Source organism: Cherax quadricarinatus, chromosome 6 (assembly GCF_038502225.1).
Source record: "Cherax quadricarinatus isolate ZL_2023a chromosome 6, ASM3850222v1, whole genome shotgun sequence".
NCBI lineage: Eukaryota > Metazoa > Arthropoda > Malacostraca > Decapoda > Parastacidae > Cherax > Cherax quadricarinatus.
The window spans coordinates 10,229,060-10,251,936 of NC_091297.1; the positions used below are offsets into that span (position 1 = coordinate 10,229,060).

The window sequence follows — 22,877 nt, forward strand, 5'->3', positions numbered from 1 at the left end:
CTCCTCCCACTTCGTAACGATGTTAAATGGTGAATTTAATGTATTAGACAAAATAATTTTTAAAAAATTTAAAAACTGAAAAAAATTCTGAAAATTCACTATATGTTCAGATGTATATTACTTGCTGCTTCATAAAAATAATTTTTGTAAAATGACTAATTCTTTGTAGAAACATGGTACAAAGATGATACTTATACCAAAATTTTGGCAGATTCTTAAGCTATTTTTCTGTAAGCTTAACTTGTATGTCTACATATATCTGACTTTTTTATTGTTTTCTGTAATATATGAGTTATGCAAATTAAAAGTTATCAAGCTGGAGCTTCATTTTTATTTTTTCTTTCTAATACACATATTTAATTCACCATTTGGCAATGTTAAAAAGTGGGCGGAGGTAGAGCAGAGGGAGAAGTGAGTGGTGTCTCAGTAACTCATGACTGCCCATGACGCATGAAGGGCTGTGTCCCTCGGCAATATAAAATATAACATAATTATACTATTACTATCAATAAGGGTTATCAACCTATCATGTTTATTCCAGAATAATATTAGGTATAACATAAATAATGTAGAAGCACGATAAAGACACCCAAATTAATAAAAACTGACATTATATAGAGAGGTATTGAAGGGTGGAGGGCAAGGAGGGATAAAAAAAAAAAAAGTGACTACGACCATTACAGAAAACGTTATGCATTATGCACCTGAAGGGTAACTATAAAAGATCACTCTTTTTCTATGCAAAGACTGAAAAAAGTGCAATTTTTCTTGAAAAAAAAAAAATCCCAAGTAATCAGCTATGCACAAGTTTCCTGGAATATCTCGGAAGTAAGCCACTGGCCTATTTTATGTTATATTACCATTAATAATAAATATATTGAAAGGAATTTCCCAGCAAACATAAAACTGAGTGTTTCCGTTTTGGGTGGTGACACTTTTGAAGTGTCAATAAGGGGTCATTCCTCAATTAGTGACGAATTCGTTTACTGACGTGGCCTTAGGAACGGAACTCTGTTGGTAAGTGAGGAGAGGCTGTACCTAATTTTACATCTCTCCTAGTACAGTGGACCCCCGGTTAACGATTTTAATCCGTGCAAGAGGGGTAATTGTTATGCGAAATAATCGCTATGTGAATGAATTTTCCCCATAAGAAATAATGGAAATCAAATTAATCCGTGCAAGACACCCAAAAGTATGAAAAAAAAAATTTTACCACATGAAATATACATTTTCCCACACACAAAGAGAAGGATACATGCACAATAGTAGAGTAGTACATGCACAGTATATATTGTGCATGTACTAGTCTACTAAATGAAGAATAAATGACACTTACCTTTATTGAAGATGCAGCAATGACTGATGAGACACTGTGTCCTGGGAGTGCCTTTTCCTCCTGAGTACTGTAGGTCCTGTTTGGCATTTTCTTCCAGAACAGGCCTTATCACACTGTGTATGCCACTACGATTCTTAAATCTCTCAAACCAACCTTTGCTGGCTTTAAATTCACCAATATGAGCACTAGTTCCAGGCATTTTTCCCTGTTCACCTGGGTGTTAGTCGACTTGTGTGGGTTGCATCCTGGGAGACAAGATTAAGGACCCCAATGGAAATAAGTTAGACAGTCTTCGATGACACTGACTTTTTTGGGTTATCCTGGGTGGCAAATCCTCTGGGGTTAATTGTTTCTTGGTATTCTCAATAAGCCACACCAACAACGGTGCTACAGCAGCAGCAGCAGCTGACAGTGCAGCAGCAGCAGCAGCTGTACCACCAATAGTAGCGATGGTTGATTGGGGTTTATTATACAACCTGGCCAGCTCAGAGACATGCACTCCACTTTCATACTTATCAATGATCTTTTTCTTCATCTCTATTGTAATTCTCACCCTTATTGCTGTAGGGTTGGCACTAGAAGCTTTCTTGGGGCCCATGGTCACTTATTTTCCAGAAAAAGCACCGAAAACACTGTAATAATACGAAATATTCCGATTGTATGCTTGGATGTTACCGCGGAGGCTGGCTGGTAAACAATGCCACCGGCGGAACATGTGAGCGTGGCTCAGGCCGCACATTGGACGCGTCTCGGACGAAAATCGGTAAGCGGGTTTTTAAGCGGTATGCGAGGCAAAATTTTTGCAATTAAAGTAAGCGGTATGCGAAATAATCGCTATGTGATGCCATCGTTATGCGGGGGTCCACTGTATATCATCTTTTATTGTAACTGCTTTTACAGAGTTATGATACTTACTTGTTTTTAACTTTTAAATACATGTATAGACAATAGTTATCACAAGGACCCCAATGGAACTAAGTTACTTTCTCTGACTTTTTTGGTTACCCTAGGTTCTCTACACATATGCTGCTATGTACGATAATCTATATAACTGTATTTGTGTATTTTTTTTTTTTTAATAAGTCGGTCATCTCCCACCGAGGCAGGGTGACCCTAAAAAGAAAGAAAATCCCCAAGAAGAAAATACTTTCATCGTCATTCAACACTTTCACCTCACTCACACACAATCACTGTTTTTGCAGAGGTACTCAGTACACAACAGCTTAGAAGTATATACGTACAAAGACACGAGCATATCCTTCCAAACTGCCAATATCCCGAACCCCTCCTTTAGAGTGTTGGCATTGTACTTCCCATTTCCAGGACTCAAGTTTGTCTATAAAATTAACCGGTTTCCTTAAATCCCTTCACTAAATATTACCCTGCTCACACTCCAACAGATCGTCAGGCCCCAAATACCATTCGTCTCCATTCACTCCTATCAAACACGCTCATGCGCACCTGCTGGAAGTCCAAGCCCCTCGCCCACAAATGCTCCCTTACCCCTTCCTTCCAACCTTTTCGAGGATGACCCCTACCCTGCCTTCCTTCCCCTACAGATTTAAATGCTCTCCATGTCATTCTACTTTGATCCATTCTCTCTAAATGACCAAACCACCTCAACCCCTCTTCAGCCCTGTGACTAATACTTTTATTAACTCCACACCTTCTCCTAATTCCCACACTCCGAATTTTCTGCATAATATTTACACCACACATTGCCCTTAGACAGGACATCTCCACTGCCTCCAACCGCCTCCTCGTTGCTGCATTCACAACCCAAGCTTCACACCCATATGAGTGTTGGTACTCCTATACGTGTACTTTCATACATTCCCTTCTTTGCCTCCATAGATAACATTTTTTATCTCCATATATACCTCAACGCACCACTCACCTTTTTTCTCTCATCAATTTTATGATTAACCTCATCCTTCATAAATCCATCCACAAACATGTCAACTCCCCAAGTATCTGAAAACATTCACTTCTTCCATACTTCCATCTAAATCATTTGATACCCTCATCACCTTACTTTTTTCTATGTTCACTGTCAACTTTCTACCTTTACACACTCTCCCAAGCTCGTCCACTAACCTTTGCAATTTTTCTTTAGAATCTCCTATAAGCACAGTATCATCAGCAAAAAGCAACTGTGTCAATTCCCATTTTGTATTTGATTCCCCATAATTTAATCCCACCACTCCCCCCATCTATAAATATATTAAACAACCATGGTGACATTACACATCCCTGTCTAAGACCTACTTTTACTGGGAAGTAGTCTCCCTCTCTTCTACACACCCTAACCTGAGCCTCACTATCCTCATAAAAACTCTTTACAGCATTTAGTAACTTACAACCTATTCCATATACTTGCAACATCTGCCACATTGCTTCCCTATCCACTCTATCATATGCCTTTTCTAAATCCATATATGCAATAAAAACTTCCCTACCTTTTTCTTAATACTGTTCACATATATGCTTCAATGTAAACACTTTATCAACACTTCCCCTACCCACTCTAAAGCCTCCTTGCTCATCCGCAATCCTACATTCTGTCTTACCTCTAATTCTTTCAATTATAACCCTACCGTACACTTTTCCTGGTATACTCAGTAAACTTATTCCTCTATAATTTTTACAGTCTCTTTTGTCCCCCTTGCCTTTATATAAAGGAACTATACATGCTCTCTGCAAATCCCTAGGTACCTTCCCCTCTTTCATACATTTATTAAACAAAAATACCAACCACTCCAACACTATATCCCCCCCCCTGCTTTTAATATTTCTGTCATGATCCCGTCAGTTCCAGCTGCTTTACCCTCTTTCATTCTACGTAACACCTTATGCACCTCCCCCACACTCACATCCTGTTCTTCTTCACTCCTAAGAGATGGTATACCTCCCTGGCCAGTGCATGAAATTACCGCCTTCCTTTCTTCGTCGACATTTAAAAGTTCCTCAAAATATTCTCCCCATCTACCCAAAACCTTCATCTCCCCATCTATTAACTCCCCTACTCTGTTTTTAACTGACAAATCCATTCGTTCCCTAGGGTTTTTTAACTTGTTTAACTCACTCCAAATTTTTTTATTTTCATTAAAATTTCTTGACAGTGCCTCTCCCACTCTGTCATCTGCTCTCCTTTTGCACTCTCTCACCCCTCTCTTCAACTTTCTTTTACCCTCTATATACTCTACTCTTCTTGTAACACTTCTGCTTTGTAAAAACCTCTCATACGCTAACTTTTTCTCTTTTATCACACCCTTTACTTCATCATTCCACCAAATACAGTGGACCCCCGCATAACGATCACCTCCGAATGCGACCAATTATGTAAGTGTATTTATGTAAGTGCGTTTGTACGTGTATGTTTGGGGGTCTGAAATGGACTAATCTACTTCACAATATTCCTTATGGGAACAAATTCCGTCAGTACTGGCACCTGAACATACTTCTGGAGTGAAAAAATATCGTTAACCGGGGGTCCACTGTACTCCTCTTTCCTCCTGCACCCACCCTCCTATAACCACAAACTTCTGCCCCACATTCTAATACTGAATTTTTAAAACTATTCCAACCCTCTTCAACCCCCCACTACTCATACTTGCACCAGCCCACCTTTCTGCCAATAGTTGCTTATATCTCACCCAAATTGACGAAGGAAAAAAGGTGAGTGGTGCATTGAGATATATGTGGAGACAAAAAATGTTATCTATGGAGGCAAAGAAGGGAATGTATGAAAGTATAGTAGTACCAACACTCTTATATGGGTGTGAAGCTTGGGTTGTAAATGCTGCAGTGAGGAGGCAGTTGGAGGCAGTGGAGATGTCCTGTCTAAGGGCAATGTGTGGTGTAAATATTGTGCAGAAAATTCAGAGTGTGGAAATGAGGAGAAGGTGTGGAGTTAATAAAAGTATTAGTCAGAGGGGTGAAGAGGGGCTGCTGTGGTGGTTTGGTCATTTAGAGAGAATGGATTAGAGTAGAATGACATGGAGAGCGTATAAATCTGTAGGGGAAGGAAGGCAGGGTAGGAGTCGTCCTCGAAAAGGTTGGAGGGTGGGGGTAAAGGAGGTTTTGTAGGCGAGGGGCTTGGACTTCCAGCAAGCGTGCATGAGCGTGTTAGATAGGACTGAATGGAGACGAATGGTATTTGGGACCTGACGAGCTGTTGTAGTGTGAGCAGGGTAATATTTAGTGAAGGGATTCAGGGAAACCGGTTATTTTATATAGCCGGACTTGAGTCCTGGAAATGGGAAGTACAACGCCTGCACTCTGAAGGAGGGGTTTGGGATATTGGCAGTTTGGAGGGATATATTGTGTATTTTTATATGTGTATACTTCTAAGCTGTTGCATTCTGAGCAACTCTGCAAAAACAGTGATTATGTGTGAGTGAAGTGAAAGTGTTGAATGAAGTTGAAAGCATTTTCTTTTTGGGGATTTTCTTTCTTTTTGGGTCACCCTGCCTCGGTGGGAGAGGCCGATTTGTTAAAAAAAAAAAAAAATCTGACCCGAACTTCCTCCTACCTTAGTTTATACACTTTCACCTCCCTCTTACTTGTTGTTGCCATTTTCCTCTTTTCCCATCTACCTCTTACTCTAACTGTAGCTACAACTAAATAATGATCCGATATATCAGTTGCCCCTCTATAAACGTGTACATCCTGGAGCCTACCCATCAACGTTTTATCCACCAAGACATAATCTAACAAACTACTTTCATTACGTGCTATATCATACCTTGTATATTTATTTATCCTCTTCATAAAATATGTATTACTTATTACCAAACCTCTTTCTACACATAGCTCAATTAACCCTTTGAGGGTCGACAGGCCCTCTCAGAAACTCGTTCTCAGGGTCGGCCATATTTAAAAAAAAAAAAATATTTTTTCTTATGAAAAGATAGAGAATCTTTTCCCGATCATAATGACACCAAAATTATGTGATTTGATGGAAAACTTACGGAATTATGCTCTCGCGAAGTTAGCAGTCACTGCGATGTTTACACATCGGCGATTTTGCCCAATTTGAGCCCCATTTTCGGCCAATTCCTCTGTACTAGTCGACAAAAAACATGAATATTTCGCTAGAACTACATTTTTTCTATTGAATGAGTGCAAGAAACCACCCATTTACCATTTTCAGCTATCCAATACAGTGGTCAGAATTTAGCAATTTTGCCAATTTCACACAAATTTCAAAAAATGCCAATTTCTGAATAGGGTCCAGAACAAACAAGAAATACATTCCTGGCACTAAAATGACATTTCTTCTGTTCATTAGTCACGTCTCAAGGCCCCTCTTACATTCTTTTGCTTTCCACTTTGAATTTTTATTCTCACGAAAAATAGAAGATTTACTGTTATGCAGACTACTGCATTAGTGTAAAAAATGATATAAATCATATTGGCACACTTGCAAAAGAATGTTAGACTCACCAGTTGACGTGTATTGGACGCTTGGCATGATTTGTTTACTTTTGAACTTTGGTAAAAATCGAACATTTCTCCTACTTTGAGCTCAATTTCAAGGTACTTTTCATTGTAAAACCAGTGAAAATCATTTCAATTTCTGTGATATGCATTTCATTCTATAAAATGAGACCAAGAAAACTAGAATACAACAATAAATACCATACGAAAATACAGAGCAAAGTCGCTGTTTTATGCCAAAAAAACGGTGAAAGTTTTTTTTTTTCTCATTATGCACTGTGTGCTGCAGGATTTTTTTTATACTGTGCACACTGACCACATAGACCCATTCTTTCATATGGAGGTCTACCAGACTTTTCCCGCGAGATTTGACGGCGCTAGAATTTATGCGTACTAGTACGTCAAAAACCCCTGCGCGTAAGACGTACTAGTACGTCCGAAACCCTCAAAGGGTTAAAGGCTCCCCATTTTCATTTACCCCTGGCACCCCAAATTTACCTACTACTCCCTCCACAACATTTTTGCCCACTTTAGCACTGAAATCCCCAACCATCATTACTCTCAGACTTGTTTCAAAACTCCCCACGCATTCACTCAACATTTCCCAAAAATCTCTCTCTCTCCTCTACACTTCTCTCTTCTCCAGGTGCATATATGATTACTATAACCCACTTTTCACATCCAACCTTTATTTTACTCTACATAATCCTTGAATAAATACATTTATAGTTCCTCTTTTCCTGCCATTACTTATCCTTCAACATTATTGCTACTCCTTCTTTAGCTCTAACTGTATTTGAAACCCCTGACCTAATCCCATTTATTCCTCTCCACTAAAACTCTCCCACCCCCTTCAGCTTCGTTTCACTTAAAGCCAGGACATCCAGCTTCTTCTCATTCATACCTGAGTAAAGTTACTTACAATATCTTAGATACACTTTGCGAACTACACTGGCTACACATGGCAAGTGCATATTGCATATATAAAATTACCAACAGAAATAGGACATAGCATAATACTAAATTTTGCATGAAGCAAAACTGCACAAAATGAGGGAAGCCTGGTATTGTTGTATACTGTACTGTATACTGCATTATTGAGAGTCATTATTGTATTCATGAACTAGTGCTAAACACGTCATTCATACAGTACCACTAAAGTAATCAGGTTTCATTTGATGAAGAGGAGGATAATTCTAGTTCCCTGGATCAAGAGCACCATTATCAAAGCATCCCCCTCTCCATGAATATTCAGGTATTAATTAGCACATACCTTTTCCTCAATAAACCATTCATCAGCATCCTCTTGTGTCAGTTCAACTGTGTTTCCTGCAAAATATATTTTTGTAAGAAAGGCTTTCTTAGATCACAATAATAATAAAAATAACATTTATTTCAATTCCTTATACATAAGTATGGCACATAACATTGTAAGTCTATATATTCACAAATAATTCAATGTTTTTTTTTTATTTAATACAACTGACCATCAAAAATTAGGAATCTGATATTTCAGAGAACTGAAAACTGTTTCAATACCCAAACATTAACACAGTTTTCTTTGATTTGCACCATAATTTGTTCTGTAAATTATTTCTTTAAATTGTCTGTAGATTTTCATAGTTAGGTAGAATGAATCATACATTCAGACAACCCATCTCAATAACATTCAGTATTTCACTGTTACTAAGACAGTCAAATGGATAACTGTTCACAAACCTTCAACAGTGATTATCTGATTGTATTATCTAGTGTGCTTAGTAGAATCTTGTTTTCTGATTGTGCTTCAGAACTGTTGATCACTCACTCTTATCTTTAAGTTAATTCACTGGCATTGCATAATACAGTGGACCCTCACCTAACGATATTAATTGGTACCCAAGAACGATTATCGTTAGGCGAGTTTTTTAGCGTTAGCCAAGGCAAAATGTTAGCGTTAAAATGTATCGTTAGGCGAATTTAACGTTATGCGATGCGTTCGTTAGGCGAGGGTCCACTGTATTATAATTGGTTCATTTTTATTAATAGAAGGCAATCCCAGCTATTACAAAAAAGTAATTTTTAAAATGAAGATGGTATTATTTACTCCTTTTGTAATAAAGAGTTCGGGATACATAAATACACACATTAAAATAAATTAATCTTTAATATATAAAAATCAACTATCTTTGGTCTAGAGGTATTTGAACTATGATATAATAATAATATGTACATGTTACTATAATAAATTATAATCAGCATTTTACTAAAATATAATTAATAACCCTACACAGGGTACAACTCTTGACACTACTGTCACTATATATATATATATCTCTATGCTAAAACAATAAATTATAAATAACATTTGTATAATAATAAATTACAATCAACTGCCTCTCACGACACGAAGTCAGTCACACGACACTGTTCAGTGTACACTACAACCAGGCCATCTTCAGTGTCCCACGACACCCTTTTCATCTCAGTGTTCCACTACGGTCCTGTGCATATCTCAGTGTTCCACTCCATCGTACGTCCCTCAGTGTCACACTACGGTCCTGGCCCAGTTCAGTGTAACACTCCAACCTTTTCTTCATGTAATGTCCCACTAAACAGCATCTGACGACTCCGGCCCACAGTTGATCAACGTAGACGGTGAGTCCACAGACATCACCGGTAGTCCAGTAAATCCTCTCCAAAGGCGGTTGACACACCGCTAGCCGAACACCATGCTGCAAGCTCACTGAATGCGGCCGTCAAGTAACTGAGGCCAACAGACTCAGTGAGCTGCGGTGAGCGGTTCTTCTAACGCCAGTAGATAGGTACGATTCGGTGGTCAGGTACCTACTGCATAGACGTGTACCCTGAGGAGTTCAGGTACTTAATGTTGAAGCCAGTAGACGTGTACCCTTCGGTGGTCAGGTACCTACTGCTTAGGTGTGTACAGCGAGGCGCTCAGGTACATAATATTTCTAAAGCCAGTAGACGTGTACCCTTCGGTGGTCAGGTACCTACTGCTTAGGTGTGTACAGCGAGGCGCTCTGGTACATACTGTTACTAAAGCCAGTAGACGTGTACCCTTCGGTGGTCAGGTACCTACTGCTTAGGTGTGTACAACGAGGCACTCTGGTACATACTGTTACTAAAGCCAGTAGACGTGTACCCTTCGGTGGTCAGGTACCTACTGCTTAGGTGTGTACAGCGAGGCGCTCTGGTACATACTGTTACTAAAGCCAGTAGACGTGTACCCTTCGGTGGTCAGGTACCTACTGCTTAGGTGTGTACCGTGAGGCACTCAGGCTCTTACTGCTCTAAGGCCGGCTCAGCAGCCCCCACATTGGGTTTGATGACGCACCCAGTGGTACTGCCGGCCGGCAGGTTAACTATTTAACCGCTAGTTTGGCAGGGGCCGCAACACCAGCTAATTAAACCTAAATAACAAAAACTTAAGTAATTTGCTGAATAAGACGACATGAGGAAAAATCTGTCCCCAACAGTCACATAATGACTTTATAAACCACCTCCAGCACCAATCAATCTAAACTTTCAGTGCTAGAATATACAGCATTTTTTTATGAATACTGTACAGTATAACAATACTGAACAAACCTGAATATGTTGCTAATGATACTTTTTCTCTGTATTTTCGGATATGGTTACCAGCTACTGCTCCCCTGGAATATTTGACACATTATTAATCAATGTGAATAAGAAATGTTTTACAATAAAATATAAATACGCTGTAATATCAGTTTTCAAATATGTATGTGGATGAACTATCACATATTTGTATATCAGGCAATAATTTTACCGAAGATGAAAAATTATTCAATCTCTCAGTTACATACAGTATAAATGCAGCAGCAACTCCCAGTTTGTTGATAACTCTTGAAGACATGTGCATCACAATTTATTCCAAATACTGCAGGAATCCTCAAACTTGTTGGGTTATGTATGTATAGAACCTTTCCTGCAACAAAATGCTTGTTTAATTTAAAAGTAAATATAACACAAACTGACAAAATTCAATATCTAGAAAATATACAAATGCACCTATAACTTATTTGTAACTGACCAATTTGTCATTCACAACCTGTCTGATTGCAGTAAATTACACAAGATGTACTGATACTTAATGTTAGTATTTCAAATTCTGATCCAGCAGCACTCAGAAACACAGTAAATGCCAAACTTCCTAAAATATGTACGTACTTGGATCACAACCAATGAACTCGCTCAATACTAACAAGACCGGCTTTATAATGTTTGGGAACAAAGCAAAAGATGTTCCTTTGAAACATAAAGGATAATATCCAAATTTCATCTATGGTATCTCTGAATGAGGATCAATATATAATCACTCTAAACCTGTTGTCACTCAAAAATCAGCTTTCGGAATAATTGCTTATTCAGGCTCCAGGCAACACTCCCATCCTTTTTCAAAAGTTTAAAGCTGCTTAACGAACAAAATATTCACACGACTCATGAAATCACAATATTCACACTTTCCAATGTGTAAATTTATTTAGGTACAGGCACACATTTATTTATTTATTTATTATTAATTTGGACATGATACATAGATGTACAAAGAAATACAGTGGTTAAGTGTAACATGCCAAAGCCCCTTGTATGCAGAGCATTATGGGCAGGCTTAAAATTAACTTAAGATTAACTAAGCAATGATATATTCAGTGGTAAAAATTATAGCAAACAAATAACATAACTAGATACACATAACTAGATACAGTTACACAACTTTAGGTAATTACAATTATCATGCATAGTAACATGTATAATTACCTAAGATAACCCAAAAAATTCAGATGCAGTGACTTATTTCCATTAGTTTCTTCATATCTAATTTTTTAAAGTTTAGCTGTAAGATACAGTAGAAATCAGTCATGATTATAACCTTAAAAATTGCAACAGCTAAGTAACTCAACTGCGTGAAACTCAGTAACAAAAAAAAAAAAAAAAGATATAATATGAAGAAAGTGAACTGGGTTATTTACATGTTTTTTGTACCTCTGTATGTGCAAATTATTAAATAAATAAATAAAAATTTAATAGAGAAGGTCAGCATACATTAATAAAAAAACTTAACTTCTTTCTGAAGCTTACATGTAATAAAAAACTGCTAAGCATAAAAAAAAAAAACACTAGCATGTTGTGCATTTCAGACAGACTAATCTTGAAACCCTGTGTAAAAAAAAAAAAAAAAAAAAAAAAAAAAAAAAAAAAAAAAACTACTCAAAACTAGACATTGGTTATTGAGTGGTACAATTTTAAATATATATTACAGTATTACAAAAAAGAGGTAGTTAATGAAAATAGTACATTTTAAGTATGTACATTAATGGTATACAATACCGACAATATGAAAAATTAGACATGTGCAACATCTGAGTATCTTTACTGAAGATGTTTCGCCATCCAGTGGCTTTATCAATACAAATTCAAGGACATGTCTAATTTTTCAATTTTAAGTATGTATTAATACTTTGAACTGATTCAGCGATTTTAGTTTAACCCGTAAACGGTCCAAGCAGATCTACGTTCACATGTGTAGTGCTACAAAAGTAGATCTACATTTTTTTACATATTTTCAAATATAACAAAAAAAAGTAGATCAAAGTTTTTTTACACATTTTCAAATGTAAAAAAACAAAAAGAAGATCTACTTTTTTTACATACTTTCAAATGTTGAAAAAACGTATATATACGTTTAGACCTTTTACGGGTTAATTGGGATTTCTTAAACAGTTACAAACTGGCTTTATGATTTCAGATTATGGAACAATTATAGATGGTGAAGAAATAGGAAGTAGTTGAATGAGTTGGTTTTGTTTGGTATAGCATAATGTTGGTGTAGTTAAGTTAGGGAGATGAGGTGATTTTTAATTACAGCTCTAAATGGATTGGCAGACAGGAGACCTTTTGCTGCTTCAGGCAATGAATTCTAGAACTTGGGGCCTATAATGTGCATTGCATTTTTGCACAGGGTGAGGTGAACATGGGGGATGTTGAAAAGAGTTTTGTACCTTGTGTTGTGCCTGTGTGCTCTGTTCTAGCTATCAAGAAGTTTGAAGGGAGTGTTTATGCTGGAGTCTGATGTTCTATATATATATAGCAGCATTGTAATGTGAGTGCATATTTTGTATATTAAGTAAGTTCAAACTCTTGAAGAGCCAGAGGGGTTTGTTGTCTGGCACAGGAATGGGTGATAGTCTGCACAGCAGATCTGAGTGGTATAGTGTAAGTAGTGTCGTTTTGGGTACATAGTACCATATTTTGGAGAGGATGCCTACTGTTTTGGAGATCTTCTTGGCTATGTGTTGGATGTGGGTGTGAAATTTCAGGTTGCAGTCAAGGTGAAGACCTAAAGATTACATTAAAGTACAGGTATGGCAACAGAACTGTAGATGAGTGGAACAAACTCCAGGTAGCATCATTGAGGCCAAAACCTTGGGTGGGTACATTAGTGGGTAAGAGTTAGACCTGCCTAGCATAGGCCTATTGCAATGTTCATTCTTGCACTGAAAATATCTAATCAACACAGGGCTTTCAGCAATGGATTCAAGTTGGAAAATTTTAGATTTACAAAGGATACAGGGAAGAATTATTATTACATTCATTAGGAAGCACTAAACCCACACTTATGCAACATATGGGAATATTTATTGAGGAAACGTATCGCCACACAGTGGCTTCCTCAGTCCAATGTAAAGTGGAAAAGTGTAAGGAGAGGTGGAGTTTGAGGTAATCAGTCCCTCAGCCTGGAGTCAATGTGTTCAGTCTATCAATCTCGAAGAATGTACAGCATAGGGCCGCGGACGTGGCTTATATAGTACTGTAGTCAGGCAAGGCAAAGCAGGAAGAGGCGGGGTCATAGTGGAACCATCCACTAGTCTAAGTAGGTCTTCGTCCAAAGGTTGGACAAGTTTTGAAGAATTCTTTGTATCAAGATATCCATGATGCTGCAGTGTCTGACAGATGTGATAAATGGTTTAAAAAACTGACAAGTTGGATGGTCATAGTGGATGGTTCCACTATGACCCCGCCTCCTCCTGCTTCACCTCACCTGACTACAATATATAAGCCATGTCTATGGCCCTATGCTGTACATTCTTCAAGATTGATAGACTGAACACATTGACTCCAGGCTGAGGGACTGATTACCTCAAACTCCACCTCTCCGCTTTGTATTAGACTGATGAAGCCACTGTGTGGCAAAACGTTTCCTCAATAAACATTCCCATACGTTGTATAAGTGTCTCAATCTTCAACTAGTCGTTTTTTTTAAACCATTTATCACACACTAAACCCACGGAGATAATACATGATTATTATTATAATCAAAACTAAGTGTTATGTACAAAGAACTTTCACAGTATATGTATAAGTATAATAAAGCACCTATACTGGGAACGGTTGAAGCCCCTTGATTTGTACTCCCTGAAATGCAGGTGAGAAAGGCACATGATAATATACACTTGGAAAATTCTAGAGGCACTAGTCCAAAATATGCACATGAAAATCACTCCCTACAAAAGGACCCCAATGGAAATAAAGGACCCCAATGGAAACAGGTCACTCAGTCTGACTTTTTTGGGTTATCCCAGGTTCTCTACACATATGCTGCTATGTATGATAATTCTATGTAACTGTATTTGTGTGTACCTGAATAAACTTACTTACTAAAAGCAAAAGACAGAGTAGGAGATGCAACTTTCCCCAATGAAAACCAGGGGTGCCACGAGTACACTAAGAGACTACACAATAAGTGTCAGGTGCCCAAGACTGTTCAACTGCCTCCTAGCATACATAAGGGGGATTACCAATAGACCCCTGGCTGTCTTCAAGAAGGCGCTGGACAGGCACCTAAAGGCAGTACCTGACCAGTTGGGCTGTGGTTCACACGTCAGTTTGCATGTGGCTAGTAGTAACAGCCTGGCTGATCAGGCCCTGATCCACCATGAGCCAGTTCAAGAAGAGAGCCAAAAGGTACCTAATTTATTTATTTATTTATTTATTTATTTATTTATTTATAATTTGAGCACACTTACAGAGGTACAAAAAAAAATACAGATAAGAGCAGCATGCCAAAGCCACTTATACTATGCATAGCATTACGGGCTGGCTTAAAATTAACTTAAGATTAACTAAGCAATGATGAAATCAGTGAAAAACATTAATGTAAACTGATTACTATAAAGCACAAGTGAGTATTACAAAGACAGGTCATATGGTTGCATGCATTGTTGTAAATTCAGTAGAATGGAGTATTCTGTTAGGTAGTGAATTTAAAAAATAATAAAGTTAGATTGGGTTTTAGGTTTAACATTTATGTGATATAATTGTGAGAAACATTTAAGATATACAATTTATAAGGTTCAGTTATTCAGTATTTATTTGGTTTTGGGTGAGTAAGTGATCTTTGAGAAGAGACTTGAATTTATAAACAGGTAGTGTTTCTTTTATATTTACAGGTAATGAATTCCAGATTTTAGGGCCTTTTATGTGCATTGAGTTTTTGCATAGCGTGAGATGGACACGAGGAATATCAAAGAGTGATCTGTGCCTTGTGTTATGGTCATGTGTTCTGTTGAGGTTGGCAAGGAGATGTTTGAGGGGAGGGTTAATATCAGAGTTGAGTGTTCTATGTATGTAATAGGTGCAGTAATAAGTATGGATGTTTTGTATGGTGAGTAGGTTGAGTGTATTGAATATTGGTGGAGTGTGCTGCCTGTAGTGAGAATTTGTTATCATTCTAACTGCAGCCACTGTAGCCACAGAAAGGAAGGAGAATGATTTTTTATTTTTGTTTAGTTAACACGCATATGTAAATAACTTCTTACATTATTCTTAGTACGTATATATCTTTTGTAGTATAAGATATTATTAAAGGGACCCCAATGGAAATAAGTCACTTTGTTTAACTTTTTTGGGTTATGCTAGGTTCTCTACTATGTATAAGACTCTATGTAACTGTATTTGTGTATACCTGAATAAACTTACTTAGCAGGAGGCCTGGTCACAGGGTTGTGGGGGCGTTGACCCCCCAAAACCCTCTCCAGGTATACTCCAGGGTCATACATTGTTGACGGGGATAATACAGCACCTAGAGGGAAAAAGGAGGTATTCAGATTCGATTCAAACAAGCACAGATACAATTCCTTGGATCAAGATCCCCTCAGTGGCTTCAAGTAACTTCCCTCGAGAGAAGAAATGACTTAGCAATAAGTAAGTTTACTCAGGTATACACAGTTACACTTTGGGCAACTTGGAATATACTAGATTGGACGGGTATATGAGTGGGTATGGGCCCACAGGGCTACAGTAGGTCTTCATTCTTGTGTTGTTACATAATACACCAGCCATTGTTTACCTTATCAGCTGACTGGCTGGCGCACACGCGCACACGCACACAGTACTGCCAACACCAAACATTGTTTTCATAGTTATACATTGTAATATAAAATTCAACTGTTACTTCTACTGATTATATATAGAAGCTACGGTAGTTAGATTTATATTTCGTTTGGTTATAGTTTTGATAAGTTATTCTTCCAATCCATGGATCAAAGCAGGTTGTTCTTTAACTCTCAGGCGCTACTGTTAACAAGAAAAAAATGGCATAATACCGTGACTGGAACAATACACAAGTGGTACAAGACGGACCGAAACGTCGTCCTAACCTCCTCTCTCCTATGTGCGGGTTATTTGTGGAGTGTGCTGCTGTTATAACCTGCATGGGTTTACGAAAGCAAAAGACTTGGCAGACGATGCACCATCCCCCCAATGAAAAGCAGGGGTGTCACTAGCACGTTAAGAGACCATACAATAAGTGTCAGGGGCCCGAGACTGTTCAACTGCCTCCCAGCATACATAAGGGGGATTACCAACAGACCCCTGGCAGTCTTCAAGCTGGCACTGGACAAGCACCTAAAGTCGGTTCCTGATCAGCCGGGCTGTGGCTCGTACGTTGGTTTGCGTGCAGCCAGCAGCAACAGCCTGGTTGATCAGGGGCTGATCCACCAGGAGGCCTGGTCACAGACCGGGCCGCGGGGGCGTTGACCCCCGAAACTCTCTCCAGGTAAACTCCAGGTATAGACAAACTTCTAAATTGGTGCGTGTTTGGGACTAACTGAAGATTATAAGACAAACGTGCAATACTAGGAGTCTTGACTGACGAAATGTTTCGCCTGAGCTGCAGGCTTCATCAGCTGATTACATAGAAAAATCACACTCAAGAAGAGATAGTTAAGAATAGTATTCATCCTTTGGTGGATATGGCATGCTAAGAGTACTTTTAGTAAGTTTATTCAGGTATACACAAATACAGTTACATAGAATTATCATACAATTTGTTCGACTTATGTCACACACCCAGTCGTCAGTGGTCAGTCGTCACGTGAGGTCACAGACCCTGAGCTGCTTTGGGGATTAGTGTGGACAGTTACAAAGCATGGCTTGCTTCTGCAGTGTTTTAAAAATTGAGGTTGGAGAGTTGAAGGAGGAGGTCTTGCTTCTCCAGGAGGAGATTAGGAGGCTGAAGGACCACTTCAATGGGTCTGGGAGAGAGTGTGAGGTGGCTGGAGTTGTGGGGAATGAGGCTTCAAGTGAGGTGCAGTCTGTCTCTCGCTGTGAGGAGGCTGTAGTTGGGGAGGTAGCAACGGCTACCAGCAGTGAGGTGCAGTCCAGCACCTGCTACAAGTGGCGAGTGGTTCACAGTAATGGAAGGCGCATCAGATTAAGGAAAGTTAAGAGTGAAGATCTGAAGGTAGGAAATCGCTTCTCTGTTCTTCAGGATGAATGTACTTCAGTGGCCAGTGAAGGTAAGGGTACTACTGCCCCTGCTAATGGAGGTAAGCGCATTCTTGTGGTTGGTGACTCTCAGGTAAGATATATTGACCGTGCTTTTTGTAATAGGAATAAGAAGATGAGAGATAGAGTGTGCTTCCCTGGAGCTGGTGTTGGGGACATTGTCAACAGGCTGGATAATATCATGTCAGGTAATGGGAACAAGCCCATTATCTGTCTCAGCGCTGGTGGAAATGATATTGGGAAGGGTAGGAAAGTACAGGTCAGCTATAGATTTCATTAAGTCTAAGGGAGGGATCCCAATCATATGTAGCATCTTGCCTAGAAGGGGAGTAGGAAATGAATGGTTGTCTAGGGCAATTGGTGTAAATTGCTGGCTAGACAGATACTGCAAGGAACTTGCAATCCCATTCATTGACAACTGGAACAACTTTTATGGCAAACATGATATGTATGCAAGGGATGGGGTACATCTCTCTGGGGCTGGGGTGGTAGCACTTGCAGACTCGATTGAGAAGGCCATTGGTGAAATGCCTATGATTTTAAACTGATGGAAGATAGAGGTATGGGTGTGTGTGGGAAACAAGCAGGTTGCAACACTTGGGTTGGAAACAGTAAATGTATAAAAGGCATTCAGCATGAAGTTATAAATAAAGACAATAGATCAGGTCAGCAAACAAAGGGGGACAGCAGAGGGCAGCAAGGGACTAGCTCCCTTAAGGTTTACTATACTAATAGCAGGAGTGTAAGAAATAAGATAGATGAGCTAAGATTAATTGCAAGTGCAGGAAACATAGATATTATTGCTATAACAGAGACCTGGCTCAATCTGAAAGATAGAGAGATGCCCTCTGAATGTCACATACAAGGCTATAAATTATTCCACACTGACAGGGTCAACAGGAAAGGTGGTGGAGTAGCGATGTATGTCAGAGACAATTTAAATTGTTGTGTTAGACAAGATATTAAATTAGAAGCATCAGCCACTGAATCTGTTTGGTTACAGCTTCTCGAGGGCCGAGAAAAACTAATTTTGGGTGTGATTTACAGGGCCCCAAATCTTGATAGGGAGTGCAGTAAACTTCTATGGGACGAAATTCGTAAGGCATCTACATACGAAAATGTTGTGCTAATGGGAGATTTCAACTATAGACAGATTGACTGGAGCAATTTGACAGGAAATTTAGAGTCAGGTGACTTTCTTGATACGATCCAGGATTGTTTTTTAAAACAGTTTGTGACAGAGCCAACTAGGGGAAATAACCTCCTTGACTTGGTTCTTGCCAGTAGGGAAACACTAATTAATAATCTTGAGGTTAATGATGAGCTTGGGGAAAGTGATCACAAATCACTCAGTTTTAATATATCATGGAATTCCCCAAATAATGGCAATCAAGTCTCCGTCCCTGACTTTCGCTTGGCTGATTTCATAGGACTGAAAAATTACTTAGGTGGGCTGAACTGGAATGACCTGACTAAGGGTCAGGTAGGTGGTGATGGTTGCCGATATGATGCTTTCCAGGGCATAGTTCTAGCTGCTCAGTCAAATTATGTTCCAAATAGGGTAATCAGATCAAACAAAAATGATCCTAAATGGATGAACAATAGATTAAAATATCTGATTGGTCAAAAGAGAGGCATATATAGGCAAATCAAAAGAGGAGAGGGGCAATTGAGAAATCGATATATTCAGTTAAAGAGAGAAATAAAAAAGGGAATTAGAAAAGCAAAGAGAGATTATGAGGTTAAAGTTGCAAGAGAATCGAAGACTAACCCAAAAGGATTCTTTCAGGTATACAGAAGTAAGATCAGGGACAAGATAGGCCCACTCAAAAGTTCCTCGGGTCAGCTCACTGACAGTGATAAGGAAATGTGTAGAATTTTTAACACATACTTCCTCTCAGTTTTTATACAGGAGGATACCAGCGATATTCCAGTAATGAAAAATTATGTAGAACAGGACGATAATAAACTGTGCACTATTAGGGTCACAAGTGACATGGTCCTTAGGCAAATAGATAAATTAAAACCTAACAAATCCCCAGGCCCTGATGAACTGTATGCAAGGGTCCTAAAGGAATGTAAAGAGGAGCTTAGCACACCTTTGGCTAATCTTTTCAAGATATCACTACAAACTGGCATGGTGCCAGATAAGTGGAAAATGGCAAATGTGATACCTATTTTCAAAACAGGTGACAGGTCCTTAGCTTCGAACTATAGACCAATAAGCCTGACCTCCATAGTGGGAAAATTTATGGAATCAATAATTGCCGAGGCAGTTCGTAGCCACCTTGAAAAGCATAAATTAATCAACGAATCTCAGCATGGTTTTACAAAGGGGCGTTCCTGCCTTACGAATTTATTAACTTTTTTCACTAAGGTATTTGAGGAGGTAGATCATGGTAATGAATATGATATTGTGTATATGGACTTCAGTAAGGCTTTTGACAGGGTCCCACATCAGAGACTGTTGAGGAAAATTAAAGCACATGGAATAGGAGGAGAAATTTTTTCCTGGATAGAGGCATGGTTGACAAATAGGCAGCAGAGAGTTTGCATAAATGGGGAGAAATCAGAGTGGGGAAGTGTCACGAGCGGTGTTCCACAGGGGTCAGTGTTGGGCCCCCTGCTGTTCACAATCTACATAAACGACATAGATGAGGGCATAAAGAGCGACATCGGCAAGTTTGCCGATGACACCAAAATAGGCCGTCGAATTCATTCTGACGAGGACATTCGAGCACTCCAGGAAGATTTGAATAGACTGATGCAGTGGTCGGAGAAGTGGCAGATGCAGTTTAATATAGACAAATGCAAAGTTCTAAATGTTGGACAGGACAATAACCATGCCACATATAAACTAAATAATGTAGATCTTAATATTACGGATTGCGAAAAAGATTTAGGAGTTCTGGTTAGCAGTAATCTGAAACCAAGACAACAGTGCATAAGTGTTCGCAATAAAGCTAATAGAATCCTTGGCTTCATATCAAGAAGCATAAATAATAGGAGTCCTCAGGTTGTTCTTCAACTCTATACATCCTTGGTTAGGCCTCATTTAGATTATGCTGCACAGTTTTGGTCACCGTATTACAGAATGGATATAAATTCTCTGGAAAATGTACAAAGGAGGATGACAAAGTTGATCCCATGTATCAGAAACCTTCCCTATGAGGATAGACTAAGGGCCCTGAAACTGCACTCTCTAGAAAGACGTAGAATTAGGGGGGATATGATTGAGGTGTATAAATGGAAGACTGGAATAAATAAAGGGGATGTAAATAGTGTGCTGAAAATATCTAGCCTAGACAGGACTCGCAGCAATGGTTTTAAGTTGGAAAAATTCAGATTCAGGAAGGATATAGGAAAGTACTGGTTTGGTAATAGAGTTGTGGATGAGTGGAACAAACTCCCAAGTACCGTTATAGAGGCTAGAACGTTGTGTAGCTTTAAAAATAGGTTGGATAAATACATGAGTGGGTGTGGGTGGGTGTGAGTTGGACCTGATAGCTTGTGCTACCAGGTCGGTTGCCGTGTTCCTCCCTTAAGTCAGTGTGACCTGACCTGACTAGGTTGGGTGCATTGGCTTAAGCCGGTAGGAGACTTGGACCTGCCTCGCATGGGCCAGTAGGCCTTCTGCAGTGTTCCTTCGTTCTTATGTTCTTATGTTCTTATTTATGATATAAGGACCCGAATGGAGAAGTCACTTTGACTTTTTTGGGTTATTCTAGGTAATTTACACATAAGAACATAAGAAAGAAGGAACACTGCAGAAGGCCTATTCTTTTTTATTATAATAATAATGCAGAAGGCCTACTGGCCCATGCGAGGCAGGTCCAAGTCTCCTACCGGCTTATGTCAATGCTCCAACCTAGTCCAGTCAGGTCACATTCACCGAAGGAAGGAACACGGCAACTGACCTAGTAGCACAAGCTAGTCAGGTCCAACTCACACCCACTCATGTATTTATCTAACCTATTTTTAAAACTACACAACGTTTTAGCCTCTATAACTGTACTCGGGAGTTTGTTCCACTCATCCACAACTCTATTACCAAACCAGTGCTTTCCTATATCCTTCCTGAATCTGAATTTTTCCAACTTAAAACCACTGCTATACTACTCCAGTAGATTCACAGACACTAGAGGAGATATAAAAAAGACCTGGAAAACACTCTCTCAGATTCTAGGGACCCACAAACTGAAAAAAAAAACAAGAATATTGTCCTAACTAAACCCCTCAAGGAAGGTTCCTTGATGTTGGTGAGGGGCTCTTGATTTAGAGAATTGGATCTGTGCTCCAGTTCCCCGAATTAAGCCTGAATGCCTTCCACATCCCCCCCAGGCGCTGTATAATCCTCCGGGTTTAGCGCTTCCCCCTGATTTTAATAATAATAATGTCCTAACTAAACCTAATGAAACACCACTACATCCCACTGACACAGCTAACAAGATAAACGACTTCTTCTCAACCATAGGATCTAATCTCGCCAATAAAATCCCACATACCAATGCCCATGCCGGGGACTACCTAGATGGGAATTTCCCAAATTCCTTCTATCTTGCACCAACTGAGCCCTCGGAACTCACCGAGATTATAAAGTCACTTAAAAACAACTCAGGGAATCTGTCTAATGTCCCACCATTACTGTACAAGCGAGCGGCCCATATCCTTTCGCATGCTATTTCATTACTTTTTAACAAGTCACTAGAAACTAGCACCTTCCCGAAACTACTCAAGATGGCAAGGGTTACACCAATACATAAAGGTGGTGACCCTACAGACTTAAACAACTATAGGCCAATATCAAACTTACCATTGCTATCCAAAATCTTTGAGAAACTCGTGCACAGGAGACTGTATTCATTTATAACAGCACAAAACATACTCAACCCCTGCCAATTTGGATTCAGGAAAAATAAAAGCACTAATGATGCAATCATAAAAATGCTAGATCTGCTTTACACAGCATTGGAAAATAAGGAATATCCACTAGGAATTTTTATTGACCTAAGAAAAGCTTTTGACACAGTAGACCATGACATCCTACTCCACAAACTTGACCATTACGGTATAAGAGGCCATGCGCTTGCTTTTTTAAAATCTTACCTTACTAATCTTACTAATAGGTATCAGTATGTCACCATTAAAGACACAGCATCAACAACATGGCCACTTGATACTGGAGTTCCGCAGGGAAGTGTCCTTGGTCCCCTGCTCTTCCTCATATACATCAATGATCTTCCAAACGTATCCCAACACCTGAAACCCATTCTCTTTGCTGACGACA

The 22,877-nt window shown here is 39.1% G+C and overlaps 1 protein-coding gene across 5 annotated transcripts in view; it reads right to left on the bottom strand.

The window, feature by feature from the left end:
- LOC128691870 (protein SERAC1) overlaps positions 1-16,193 on the bottom strand; it is a 90,606-nt gene extending 74,413 nt beyond the window's left edge. For 2 of the 5 annotated variants that reach the window (XM_070080214.1, XM_053780825.2), the window contains exons 1-4: positions 15,782-16,134; positions 10,609-10,730; positions 10,370-10,434; positions 8,052-8,107 (exon numbers count right to left, since the gene is read on the bottom strand). In XM_070080214.1, coding sequence (XP_069936315.1) covers positions 8,052-8,080 — 29 coding nt within the window. In that variant the 5' untranslated portion in view covers positions 8,081-8,107; positions 10,370-10,434; positions 10,609-10,730; positions 15,782-16,134. The other 3 variants (XM_053780835.2, XM_053780854.2, XM_053780845.2) reach the window with 3 other exon arrangements.
- Between the last annotated feature and the right edge of the window lie 6,684 nt (positions 16,194-22,877).